The sequence below is a fragment of the Lissotriton helveticus genome, chromosome 9, assembly GCF_964261635.1.
Source record: "Lissotriton helveticus chromosome 9, aLisHel1.1, whole genome shotgun sequence".
NCBI lineage: Eukaryota > Metazoa > Chordata > Amphibia > Caudata > Salamandridae > Lissotriton > Lissotriton helveticus.
The window spans coordinates 771,237,532-771,252,025 of NC_136070.1; the positions used below are offsets into that span (position 1 = coordinate 771,237,532).

Below are 14,494 nucleotides of genomic sequence, written 5' to 3' on the forward strand. Positions count from 1 at the left end.
AAAGAAATAAACAAAGTGATGGACTTTATCATCCACCAGGCCGCTTACTTGTGCAAATTATGTCGATGGTAAATTAACCTACCCCGTACTCGATTCCGGAAGTGGAATCCCATTCGTAGCCTTGGTTTTTAAAGGTAGAGGCCAATCGGTGAGTGACTCTTGATGGGCGGAGACTACCAGCAATCCGTATTATTTGTCCAAAATGAGAGACCACCCTGAATTGCCCATGTCTCACGGGGGAGGGCCATGGTTGTGCGACAGCCTCATGGCCAGCTTGAGGGACAGTTGTGGAGCAAAGGAAAAGGCGTCATATGCTACTACTCATAGCAACGGAGCACGGCGACGGTTCCCCTGCATTCCCATGTGGTAGAGGGGATGTGCATCTGAAAAAAGCCACGCCCCTGGATATAGCAGAGGCATTGTGTCCCTTGGCATCAGCCCTGAAGCCAGTACACAGGAAGAAATGGATAAGATTGGCTATTTTAATTTGGAAAAGAAGACATGGTAAACTGCTTCACTATATCAATAGACCAGATTTCTTTAAATATACAAAAAGGTAGTGGATGTGAAACCAGTAAGGTATACTCTCTGGTTTTCATCCGTGATACTATGCCTCCCATTCTACTGTATGTAACAGCCCGGGGGCCTTCTAGAAGGGGTTCAAATGAAATCCACACATTAAATCATATTGTCTCTAGATGGAATGATATATTATAATTGCTAATACAGTAACTGTGGGATATAAATGTTCATGATTAAAATGTGTATGCTGTACCACATCTACTGTGGTATGGTGGGTTGATTTTAAATTCAGTGTATTATCATGTCATGGTCTTCTGATTTCAGACCATTGAATGTCATTGTTTAATCCAACAGAGTTAGTGTTAAGCCTAGATATCCAGCACCGCTTTTTCAGATAGTCTATAGGTGATGTCTTTGCCCCCTTACATAATCTCTGGAATGGCCCATCTTATATCATCAGAAGACACGTTGGATGTGATGAAGTGGGAGTTCATTTTAGTATTTGTTCGACAACACCTGATATTACTTTGTTGTTCATTGATTCTGGTCTTGATTGGTCTTACAGTCATTCCAATATAACGTAGACAGCATGGGAATGTAATGTGATAGATGCCATTTTTTGTCTAGCATTTGGCATATTTGGTTTACTTCTATTTCATTCTTAAACCCAAATCAACTTCTTTTGTGGTTTGAGTAAGGAGGCATACACTACAATGACCATAAGGGAAGTGTCCAGTCACAGGGGGAGTCTCCAGCTTTTTATGATACTGTTTTGAGTGTTAGTGTGCCATGGTCTTGCTTGCACTACGAGGTCCAAGATGTTACTTGAATGTTTGAAGGCAAAGAGAGCTTTTTCAATTTTATTACCCCGGTGTTCAGTATGGACCATCATTTATTATTTTCTTGATGATGTTAAATGTTGGGTTATATGTAGTTGCACATGTACGTTTTGGTTGAATGTCTTTCGGGCATGACGCTAGGATAGAGTCCCTATGGTTATTCTAGATTTGTTTGTGAGCGGTGTTTATAATGTGCCTAGGATAGTTCCTGTTCTGCAGTTTGTTAGCAAATGCATCTGACTGGGCCTCAAAGATGGTAACATCACTGCAGTACCTTCGTATTCCAGGGAACTGCCCAAAAGGAAGATTGTTTCTGAAGGCCCGAGGGTGATGACTGTAAAATAAAACGAGGCTGTTCCTATCTGAATCTTTATGGAAAGTCCTGGTCTTAAGGCACCCATCAACAATTAAAATTACCAGGTCTTGAAAAGACAATTCCATGTTGGATACTGAGGCTGTAAATTTCAGGTAAGGATCCCACCCATTGATCCAATTGGTGAATTCCAGTATGTCTGAGGTGTCACCTGTCCAAATGATGAGGATGTCATTAATGTATCTACGCAACAGCTGGATCGGTTGAAAATAAGGATTATCTTTGTTTAAGGTAAATTTCTTCTTAAAATTGTACATATATATAGACATGCTAGACTGGGGGCAAATGTACTATCCATTGGCGTCACTTGTGTTTGGAGGTACAGTTCACTCTCAAACTGGAAGTAGTTTTCCTTGAAGGCTAGGGTGACACATTCCATGATGAAGTGAAACAGTGTTAATGGAATTCCATATCTCTGTCCTAAGCATTTCCTTAATGATCATTAAGTTGGCATCCCGAGGTATGTTTGTGTAGAGGGCCTTTACCTCAAGGGTAATATATAGATCTATATTCCCAAGCATATCATGGTTTATTATGTCCTTGGTGTCTCTCAGAAAGGTTGGTGTACATTTTACCACTGGTTTTAGGAAGTGGTCACAAAATCTTGACAGGGGCTCTAGAAGAGATCAGATCCCTGGGTTGATGGGTCTACCAGGGCGTGGCTTTGAATACTGGTGGATAGTGGGTAGAGAATAAAAGTAGGATGTTTTTGAATGTAGGTTAAGAAGAAAATCAGCTTCCTATTTGGTTACCCACCCATAAGATTCTGCCTCATTTATCATTATACAGATTTTTTGTTGCAGTCTGGGCATATCATATTCAGTAGGGAGTTTGTAATGATTGATGTTGCTCAGTAATCTGAAGCACTCATTTCTGCAATCGCCAGTGGAGAGGATGACAATAGCTCCAACTTTATCAGCTGGTTTTATAGTGATGGTATCATATTTGGCTAGAGACTGCTGATAACTTCCCTTTGATACCTCATCAGATTTTGAAAAGAAGGTTTGGGAGGTATTTTCTGGATGTCGTCATCACCGCTTTCTCAAAGGTGGGAATTTCACAAGGAATAGAACTTGTTGGAGGGGTAAAAGTGGAAGGGTTCCTGAGTCCTGAATCTGTAATAGGGGTTGTGGAGCCCTTGTTTTGAAAAAAAGCTTGTACTTTAACTTTTTGGGAAAAAGTCAGACATTTCACAGTTGAAGTAAAAGGCATCTTCCGGTGGGGCAGATACAAATCCCAGGCACTTATGCAGGACCTGAGATTCTTTCTCAGTCAGACGTCTATTGGAAAGATTGACAACTAAGTTGTCTTGTTCTGTTCTTTCCCTCTGCTCCTCGTCACAATTTGAGTTTCCTCCTTCTCCCATTGCACCTGCTTGCTTCTTCCTTCTCTGTTCGCCTTATTCCCCTGCCTCTTCCTAAAAAAAAGAGCGATTATGAGGTGTGGGCATTTGTTGTTGAAAGAAAGGGAAATGATGCATCCATATTGGTGACTACTCATTAGTTGTACAGTTAGCTAGCAATCCCGTCATATCTGCCACGCTCGAAGCCAGGATCACGAAATGCATGGGTGAGGCAGGAATCACTCGAGTCAGACACGTATTCGCAGATGACAATTTCCTATCCCTTGAACAGCTAAGGGAAATAGACAAACCAACTCCCTGAATGTCTTCGGAAATTACAGAATGAGGCGACTTCGTTTCAAAACTATGGCCAAAATTTCCAGCGGAACTCCCAGAACTGCTGAACTAGTCAGCCTAATCACAGAGACACAGATTGACTGATCTCCTTATATCCTGAATGAAAGGCCCACCCCCTACGGCAAAAGCCTGGCTTCAGGACACCGCATACTCCAATGAGACAGCAGAAACATATGCTGGCATACCGGTCTCACAGTCCGCCCAAAAGACATTTGGGGCCCTTTGCAAATATATCAGGACTCAGCCCCAACTTTGTTGCAACTAGTGCAACATAATCACTGCACAATTGCACCCCTCGCCTGCCATGGTTAACCGCTCAACCTCACGCAATAAGAACCCACTCTCAGCACTTGCAATAGTGTAAATGTTTACGAATAACCAAAACACTTATTACATCAATCACCATGTGTCTTGGAAAAGCCTCAGTTGACAGCACAGGGGAAATGTGGGGTGAAATGTGTTGGCTAAGAGATATATAGCTATGTGCTATTGGGTGAAAAGTGTTGGTCCCTTCACTGAAACTGTGGACAGTGGACCTGTTCAAATATGCTAACAGCTTAATGCTAGGTGAGAAGATTGCAACATATAATGGAGTATGTTAAATGAAGGTAGACATTTGATATGTAGACCTCAAGATTTTGGGATGTACCTCAGATGATAGGCCATTGTGATGTCTGTAGTACTGCCTTGCATTACAGTATGTGGTACTTACAGTATATTCAATAAACAACGCCACAAGAATGTAAGAGAGAGGTTGTAATTTTAAAATAGTATTTCAATGCATCAAATAATGCTGCAGATTTTACAATAAGTAACCCACAAATGGTTGTCTGGCTGTTATCGCTGAAAACGTGGACCGCTACTACCGTTATGATGCTGTCTGAAAAATTTAGTATTTTGAAATTCTTGCTTTTGTGCATGCTACAACACAAGAAAAGAAAACAGCTAATTGTAAACCAATGGTGATTATTACAACTGAATCCCTAACACAAACACTTACCCTATAATTAATCTTCAACCTATCCCCAGTCCACAATACTACATAGTAGCCCTAACCCAAACTGTTAAACCTAATCTCTACTCGATGTTTTACATTTTCTTTGTTTTGGTATATGTTATTTTGCAAGGAATATACTTTTATATGCTTTAAACTAAATGCTTTGAAAGATACTCGTACCATCAGAGGTTAGATTCTAAGGCAGCTTCTGAAAGCTAGCTATTCTCTAGATCGTAAGTCTTTTACTTACTGACTTAATCACAGTGTGATGTGCCTTATTTGAAGCATCCCACTGCCACCTCCTTGTCATTTTCTGTAAGAGCAGTGACTTTAGTGGCCAGAGGAGATAATCCCCGCTACTGAGCATTTATGTTTCTGAATACTGGAATGTGTGGTTGGTTGAATGTATTTTTGTAATATCTGTTTTTATTAGGTTTTCACATTTTCATGAGTTATACAGTCATACACATTTCTACATTTTTTTATAGTTGCATATTACAGAAGAAATTTGGCAAATTCGTTGTCAATATTCATACATTATCCAGGTTTACAGATAAATAATCTTTGAGTTTTTGGCTGTAAAACATGCAATACATCACCACTTGTGAATGATTAATCACAGCATTGGTCACTAGCAACTGCAAGCGTTCAGTGATGTCTAGGTGCGCGCTATGTGACAGTAGTGCTGTTGTATAGTACCTAATATTTTACAAACTGTGGAGTTGGTTGGTTTAATGTCTTGCTGCAGATATGCTGTTACTGTAGTAAAGTTTAAACATTTCAGACAAAGCAAGTTGTGCCGTTCAAGAAGGTTAGCCATCATGCTACCTTATGCTGGCTTTGTCAATTCATGTTCTGGCTTGCATAGTGCTTTCACCATGGTTGTGAAAGATGCTGATAGAATGGTGTAGGTGTGCCAGTTGAGGTGAATTTTGAAAGCATGATGGAGTTATGTCAGCTGTTGACAATGTGGATCTTTTTTTTATCAATTTTATTTTTCCAGTCAGAAATGTTCAGTGCATAACACTCAATGAACAAAATATGCATACAGAAAAAAGAAGAAAGAAAAAACATGAATAAATAATGATTAGGCCGAAACCTGATGGCCATCTAAAGGAAATAACATCAATCAAAATTATAATTTGATCAATCCCAGATGAGACCTACCAACATTTTATCGAGTTTCCTCAGAGAGGAAGGACCTTTAGCTTTGTCAAGAGCCAACTCTAACTCATAAATTTGCCTCAAAAGAGCCCACCATTCAATTGCCTTAGGGGGAGAATCAGAAATCCAAACCCGAGCAAAACATACATACTATCATTATAGTAGTAAAGGTACTTGTTACCACCATCATACTCAAACTTAACACCCATCAAAATCTCTTTAGAAGATAAAGAAACCTGGAGGCCTAGGCGATGCAACATTAATTTAGTTACATCAACACAGAAGTCCTGTAGGGCAGAGCATACAGCGAATATATGTAGCATATCTGCAGAAAGCTGCTTACATTTTGGGCGCCAAGTTCTATCCCCAGAAACACTAGCTTTAGAGATTCTTTCTGGCCTGTAATATAAGAGACACATAGTCTTGACTTGTTGCGGTTTCAGGTTGATAGAGTGGACTGATTTATCCAAAATCTCAAGAGCCCTCTGTAGCTCTGAGATGTAACATCAGACACCAGTTGCCGGCTCCATTTTGAAGCACATTGTCATCAGTTACATACAGACAAAGGATCTGATATACCGAACTTATCAATGGTTTTCTACCTGCTTTATAAGATGCAGCATTAACTCTGTACCTTCCAGATTCATTGGGTATTTACATACGGTCAAAAAGTAGCCCCTCACTTGTAAATATATACATTTTTAAGTGATTAGGGAGCCCATAGTTAGCCTGTAATTCCGTAAGTGAGCAGTAGCTATTTAAGTCGTACACCTGTCCGATAGTCTGAACCCCATATCGCACCTAAGGCTTTCTGATTAGATTTTGAAACTACTGGGAAAGCAGGATTAGCCCACAGTGGTGTTTCTATATTTAAAAATGCAATTGAATATTTATTACACATTTCCTGCCTGATACAAATAGCATCCTTCACAACATTAAAACAAACCCTCTTGTAGTAATTTGGGTCGCCCGGCCGGTATAAAAAAAGCCCATGTTCTATCCTTGATACAGAAAAGGGGGTGGTGATGAACCTCAGCGTTAGCTGATAGCAGAAAGTCGCTTGGTCGTGGCCTGCTGGGATAAATAAACTGCGAAAACGCCTCCCAAACGCAGCCCAAAATTCCGGGAGTTGAAAGCCCCCTTGATGACATGGGAGCTTCATAAGTCGGATTGCTCGTCTCGCACACCTGTAACCCCGGATACAATTTCCAATGGTGCCTTCAAAGTATCCCAAAAAAAGAATCCGGGATTTTGAAAGGAATTGCCCTAAAAAGATAAAGAAATTTCTGAAGGATATTCATTTTAACTATATTGAATTGTCCAATAATGCTAGGTGGGAGTTTATTCCATAACTTCATTTTGGTGGCAACAACAGATATTAACAAGGGCTCATAATTTAATTTGATTATATCCTCCACCTCAGTTGAGATTACCCCTACCGTTGAGGCGTCTGTCCCAGAATTAAATAGAACCTGTGTTTTGGAAATGTTGAGCTTATACCCTGACACCCTGCCAAACCCTGCCAAAATCAGTGGCCTCCTTAACCACCTGTCTGAGGGCTGTCAACGGATTTAATGCAAAGACAGACACATAATCTGCATAGGCTGTAATTTTAAGTTTATGACCATCGAAAATCAATGGCCGGATGCCAGAATTCAGATATAACAAACAAAGATATGGCTCAATATACAAAGCGAATACAAGGGGAGACAATGGACATTCATTCCACGGTATATCCCAAATGTACTTGAATTCCTCCCAGAGTATATCGACCTAGAACGTGGGGTCTTGTATAGTGCCTGTAACATTTGGATGTATTTGTCCCCAACACCGAAAGCTCCCAATGAAGCCCACATACATACGCAGGCTACGCGATCAAAGGCCTTCTTGGCATCTAATAGAATCATGCCTATCATAGTATTAGATTTCCCTGCAGCATCGAACGCCGCAATTGCTGAATTGGTGTGGCTGGTCGTATCCCTTCTTTGTACGAATTCATGCTGTTTTTGGGAAAATAGTATCGGAAGAAGAGGGGCAAGTCTCATCGTCAAGATCTCAGCAAACCACTTATCATCTAAATTGATCAGGGAAATAGGTTGTTATGACCTCATACCCTCTAAAGGCTTGCCTTTCTTCAGGAATTCCATGATGTTGGTTACATTCCAAGAATCTGGTATTTCCCCCCCAATTATATATATATATATGCTGCGGAACCTTCACAAAGTCCTTAGCTATCATATTCCTAAATACTTGGAAGAGCATCCTCCCCTGTCACATTGCCTGAAGGGAGAGCTAAGAAGGCTGCCTCCGCCTCTACGATAGAAAACTCAGTCTGCAAGGCTCCTGCCTGATATTCCCCTAAATGGGTTAACCTGCACTTCTGAATATATGTTGTAATCGCCGACTGGCACTATACATTAGGCTGATAGTATAGCTTGATAAAACAAAGAGTACTGCTCTATAATAGAGTCCGGATTTGTATGAGACATACCATTCATGCTTTTAACCTCTTCCATGCCGGGGTAATTCCCCAGCTGTGCTGGGGGGTGGGGGGCGCGCGCAGCGCCCCGGTGCTCATGACGAACTCAGCTCGTCATGAGGCACGGCGCTCGTGTGCTCCTGACGAGCTGAGCTCGTCATGACCACACCCGTTCCCGTGGAACGCTCAGCACAGCACAGAAGGGGAATTATCCCCGCGTGTGAGCGTTCCACGGCTCATGACGAGCTGAGCTCGCCATGAGCACCGGAGCGCCATGCCTCATGACAAGCTCAGCTCGTCATGAGCATGGAAGAGGTTAATACATTGGATCTTACATTTAGACTGCCTACTGGAGAATCGATGGGCTAAGACTCGGCCAACTCTATCACCGTATTTGTATTGCAGAGTTTTATTCTTAGCATAATTGGCTGTTATCTGTTCTTTCAAATCCTGCTCAAAGATTGTTTTCAATTAATTGGAGAAAAATAGCTCACACAAAGATTGTTTTTCAATTAACTGGATAAAACCAGCCTGATCATCCACGGTACCTTGAATAACCTTCTGTGCATGTAATATTTAAAGCTGTAAGATTTCTCAGCACAATAAACGTGCAATTTCAATAGCAGCTCGATTTTGTTTAATGATAAATTGTAATGTGATACTACGTATGCATGCCTTCATGGTATCCCAGATAATGGAGGGTGTCGCTGTGCCTGTGTTAGTAATGAGAAATTCCCTTAATAAACTAGAGGTGTGACTCATATAATCGTCGTTGGACAGAAGATGGTGGGGAAATGAAAACTTAGATCGCCTACCTCTTGCATTGATAAGACAAAATGTAAATAAGAGCATGTGATGATCTGATACCGTCCTGGGACATACTTCTATCTTGGCACCTGCTAATAAGGGTCTCCCAGAAAAAACATGTGGATCCTGGAGTAGTGTTTATGCGGACATGAATTGAAGGTATACCCAGGCTTAGCTGGGAATATAGTCCTCCATGCATCACACAGCCCTTGAAACTGGATCAATTTGTGAATTGATGCCCTAGTCTTAGTCACGCGGGGGTAGATTTGTGATTAGCAGAATCAATACTTTAATCCATTAAGCAATTAAAATCAGTTACCACACCCAGTCTAAAAGCTCTAAGGAGAGCATATCCAATAACTGGGGGTCATCAATATTTAACCCGTAAACTGCACATATAACAAACGTCTGGGAATTAAATACCATTTGTGCCAGCACCCATCTTCCCCTTGAATCGCTGCAGTTTTCAAAATGTTTCTTTGGAAGTTCTTTGCAGATAATAAAGCACCATCCCGGATGGAAACCGTTTGTGAAGTACAACTAATTATGTCATAATCCTGTTGCTTTAGTAGCAGACGATCCTTGTATGCTAAATGAGTCCCTGTTAAAGCTAGCAAATTGAGTCTATAAGCCCCTGTTTCATCCCTAATCAGCTGCTGTTTTCTTTGTGAATTTAAACCAGAAACATTCCAATTCACGCATTTAATCCTAGCCGTAAATCTGACAAATTAAGATGGCCAATCCTGCATTCTCAAGACAAAAATGGATTACAAAAATTAGTAGTAAGTATACTTTTGGAAAAACTAGAACATTCTAACTTAATTTACTCAACCCCCCACCCACCCTCAAACATTGAGGACACTGTACTCTTCATCACAAAAAGATCAAATGTGTCCACACTTCCAGACCACAGCCACTCCTTCATACCCACCCCCTGTGTTTTTGGGAAGGAATCATCCCAACTCTGTGAGCTGTCGGTGAACTGACAGCCCTTGAGAGAGTGTGCCCAACACAGTTCCCCAACCACCCATCACCCACCAGCCTCCCAGACCAATCGACAAGCCTGTAATTAAATTCTCAAGAATGCTATTAATGAAATATACAGAAAAAACAGCGTTTCTAACAAAAGAAAGCTCATCAAGAGAGAAGGAGTAAAAGCAGAGAAGAAGAAAGAAAAAAAAGAGCTGGGAGAGAACAGCAGTAAAGCATCTGTGATTAAGAGTTCTAAATAGTAGAGCCCTTTAATTGAGTTATAGCGTGCGTAGCGTCCATTTCAGAGTAGCACATCAATTGTGACCATTCTTAATAATCTTAAATCGAGCTGGCTCTTGCAGGAATACTTGCACTCCACATTGCGATTGAGAGGAAGGTGGTGGGGGAGTTGAATCTGTCGGTCCCAGTCAATCAGGTCCGGGAGTTTTACTGAACAGTTGCACAATAAATTGGAGAGGGTCAACCCCCTCCTTTCCTTTCAGTATTCCAAATATCCTCAGGTTGTTTTGCCTCTGTCGGTTCTCCATGTCGTCAACCTTGGTTTGAAGGTATTCCAACTGACTACCATTATTGACAATTGTTTTAACTGTAGCTGTTCCCACCTCCCCGGAATTCGAAACACGCTCGGCTATCTCTGTAGTGAGACTAGTGATCTTCCCCGACATCTCTGACAATGACTGCTGTGTTAACAGATTGTCTGCCCTTCACTGTGCTTAGTAAGACTGTGCTTCAGAACGCTGGATCTGGAGTATCTGCATGACTGCCACCAAAGACAGTTCTTGTGATTTATCATCTATACAAACTTCTGTAAAGGCCAGGGAGGCAGAATGTTCAGAGGAAGTGCCACCGGATATATCAGAGCATGAGTGAGGTATAGGAGTGGAGCACCAAAGAGGGGATTGATTTTCAATAGGTTGTTTACTTTTGGTAGCCCCAATCCCACCCTGGACCTCTGACAAACGGGAAATAAGTGCTTACACCTAACCCTTTGAAGTGACCCAGTTCTGACTGACTTGCTCGTCATCCGCTGCTTCACAGCTTGGTGCGGTCTATTCATTTCTGAAGGCTTCCTCTTAGTATTGCCCTGGCCCTTCAGAGCAGACTGCCCCGCCCCCCCATCTCTTGACCACCCGTATCACTGCGGCTAAGCCCTTCATCAACAAACAGGCCAGCAGTGCACATATCAGGGGGAGGCTCATAATCACAGAGCTGCATGTCTGAGTCAACTGGTTGCCACTCAACCCTCCAAGTATTGGCCTACAGCAGACTTTTTCTATTGTCCCAGCTGGGAACCCCAGGAACCTCTTCCTATTGCCCCAATATGACTGCCACAGTACTCACAATGTTTACAATATGATCCCAAGCTTGAGATTCCGCCAGAGGATTCAGCTCATCATCTTACATGTGGGGGAAGTAGTGGGTAAATTGCTGTAGTTACCATGTTGGGTCTGGGAGCTGATAGCCTGACAGAGAGCAGGTAGGTCCGCGGGGTCCTCAGGGTCCGTTACACAGGTACTGCCATTGCTTGCAAAGTCTGTGGTACTCAAGAATGCTACTCTATTCCCTCAGACCATGGCTGCTGCCATTAATGCCTCAACTAGTGGAGATTTGCCAAAAACTGGCTGTTCTTTGGCTGCTAGTTGCAAGCAATCCTTTGCTGTTCCACACTGCAGCAATTTTAGGATGAGGCACCCAACACGGAGCTTTGCAAGGAACAGACTTACCACCGGTAGGCTAGCCTCACCCTCCTTGTTACACTCTTGCTGATGGCCCTCCAAAATGCGCCCCTTAGCAGCTCTACAGGCTCCTTGCCCCGCAGAGCACACTCCATCTCTGTGGTGCCATTCCGTCGGGAACAAGTTCACTAATCCAAGGCTGAAAAGACTGAAAAGACCCACCCAGGTGGCCTACTAGTCTCCAAAATCCTCGTAGCATGAAGCAGCGATATGAGAATGTCAGCTACGAGATGCCTGCATCGGCATCTCAGACTCAGCGAGATCTTTCCCAGTTGGACAACATCGGCTTGCTGAGCCGGCAGAGAGCTGGAAGCCGGAGAAGAGTGATGGCGGTCCGGAGCACTGTGGAGCTCACACCCTCATTGGCGAGTGTCAACCTGCCATCTTTCCTCCTCCTCCTTTAAGACAATTATGAGACTATGTAGATCCAATAATATGAATGAAGATACAATATTGTGGGTGTGAATGCTTTTTTTAGAGTCTATGTGGAATGGTGACTGATTTATGTATAGGTACTGACTGTGGTATGTTAAAACACTGGCGTAGTAGTGCTGAATGAGTAAACGTTGGCAGAATGATTAGTGCAGTTGTTCTGGTCTCTGTGGTGGTTAATTTCATAGTGTAGTAATAATGGTTATGATTTATTTTGTTGGAATTCCATAGAAAGGGGTAGTAATGGAGGATGTTAATATAAAGGTGCAGTGGGTTTGGATATGGGGGATCTTGGTAGAGTAATGGATTTATTTATTCAGTGTGGAGTGTTGATCTTTTGAAGTAGTTGTGCTGGGTATGAAGACTGCTGACAGAATTGTGCTACTCCATGCGTTTTGATGGAGCATATCCGGTGATTTGTGTACTGCATGAGGTGGTATTTATAGAATGGGGTCGCTATGCTGACTGTGAGGGATGTTAATTGAATGATACAGCTCTGCAGACCGTATGAACTATTGATAACACAATTTCGGTCTGGTTACTGTAAAGATACAATGCTGATGTGGTGAGGGTTATTTTGGACACAATGATACATGTGCTCTAGCTACATGGGATGGTGGTATAATGTTAATTGGATACTGCATGTGTGCTGTTTGTTGTTGAGCAGAAAGTTCTAGTGATGGTTACGTTGATTCTAACAGAACATGCAGTTGTGATGTCTGTTGATCGATATTGATAGAATGGGTTATTCACTCCTTATATGGTGGCATGGATAAAATTGTCTAGCTATGTTGGGTGTGAGCGAATATTAACTGAATGCTGTTGTAGGTCTTTGTGTGCCACCACTAACAGTAATTTGTGATTGTTATGAGTGAACACTAAAAACAATGGTGCAGTTATCGTACCCCTGGGGTGTTCAGGCCAGAGGGGGGGGGGTTTAAGGGGTGAGAATTATTCAGTAGTGCTGTCTGTGGTGAGCATCAATGCAATAGTGTATATATACTGGTTGCAAACCCAATCAACAGCATAGTGTAGTAGTTGTGCTGTCTGTAGAGGGCATGTGTGTTTTGGGATCAGAGTGAGAATTGACAAAATATTGTAGTTGTTTTGGCTACAGGGATGTGGACTGAAATTTACAGGGCCCTTTGACAATATGTGATATTAATAGAATAGTGTATTTGACACTGTCTATGTGAAAGGTTAAGTAAAATTGTGTAATCGCCCTGACGGTGGGCTAGTTGTTCCTACTTCCTGTATAATCAGAAGAAGAAAGAGACACTTACTGCAGGATGGTCTACGCCCAACGTCTGTTCGCGAATTTCTAGGGCATCATTTAGGAGATCTGTTGCCTCCTTGTATTTGTTCTGATCCCTGTGGTGGAGAAACCAAACATTATATTTATATCCAAATTTCTTTTCGTAATATGATCTTTCAGGGCCAGCAAATAATAAAGGACTAAAAAACATAAGCACAAGATGAGTGAATACGTGAGTACAATTGGAAAACATACGATATGTCAAACATTTCTAGACACCATCATGTTAATTTCTAGCATCCTATAGAGACAAGAAATACTTCATTGGATTATAAACAGGTAATTGCAATCATATTGGCTTTCACACTTCAAAAAACTTTTGCAAGCTGGAGTAATACACAGATGATATAGTCACATTTGAGGCAATAGTGAATGTGTCGCACATGTCGGAAATCTTACACAGCTGCATGTAATGCAACTGTTCTGGGTGTGGAGAAAGCGCAGCACGCTGCCACCATTCCTGTAAGAATTCTGTGTGCCAGTGGAAACCTGGGTTAAGAACCTTGGTGAACAGTTTTTACTATCCAAATCGAAAAATAGTGATAATATGAAGGCAATAGGGTAGAGTGGAAAGGCAGCAGAAGGAACTAGGACCAAGGGGGAACATAGGTGCAAACAAGAAGCAAGACAGTGAGTTTTCTGGAAAAACATATTTCCAAACTGCTTTCATGAAGTTGATAAAAGGTGCGGTAGCCTCAACTACGAGCGACCACTTCACCTGGAGGAATATGCTGTAGACCAAAGAGCCTGCAAACTAAGAACTCTCACACGCATTAATTGCTAGTAAAATAATTAATGCACAGTCTGTATAGGGTGGATAGATGGTAGTTTCTATTTATAGTACGCACATAGAATGCCAACACGTGCTTTGCTTGGGCCAACGGTACAGCCTAACTTTTGCAAGACATGTTATGGTATTTAATCAGGCAGACCTCACTCTGAATAAGCATATTTGGATTTATATACTGCTCACATGACCCGGGGGCATTACAGCACTTTACAAGAGAACAGTACCAAACAGTCACAGCAGGAATACATTCAATATGCAACCTAGGAGGAAATAAAAGCAGACAATCAAGAGTGAATGCGAGATAAGCTGTACGTGAGTAAAGGTCCCAGACAATCAGCGCAAGAGAAT

General features: G+C 41.9%; 1 protein-coding gene across 1 annotated transcript in view; it reads right to left on the minus strand.

Moving 5' to 3' along the window:
- Positions 1 to 14,494, minus strand: part of KLC3 (kinesin light chain 3) — a 931,842-nt gene that overhangs the window by 224,087 nt on the left and 693,261 nt on the right. The window contains exon 6 of the mRNA XM_078660896.1: positions 13,325 to 13,412. Within this exon, the coding sequence (XP_078517022.1) occupies positions 13,325 to 13,412 (88 nt within the window). The remainder of the gene's footprint in view (positions 1 to 13,324; positions 13,413 to 14,494) is intronic.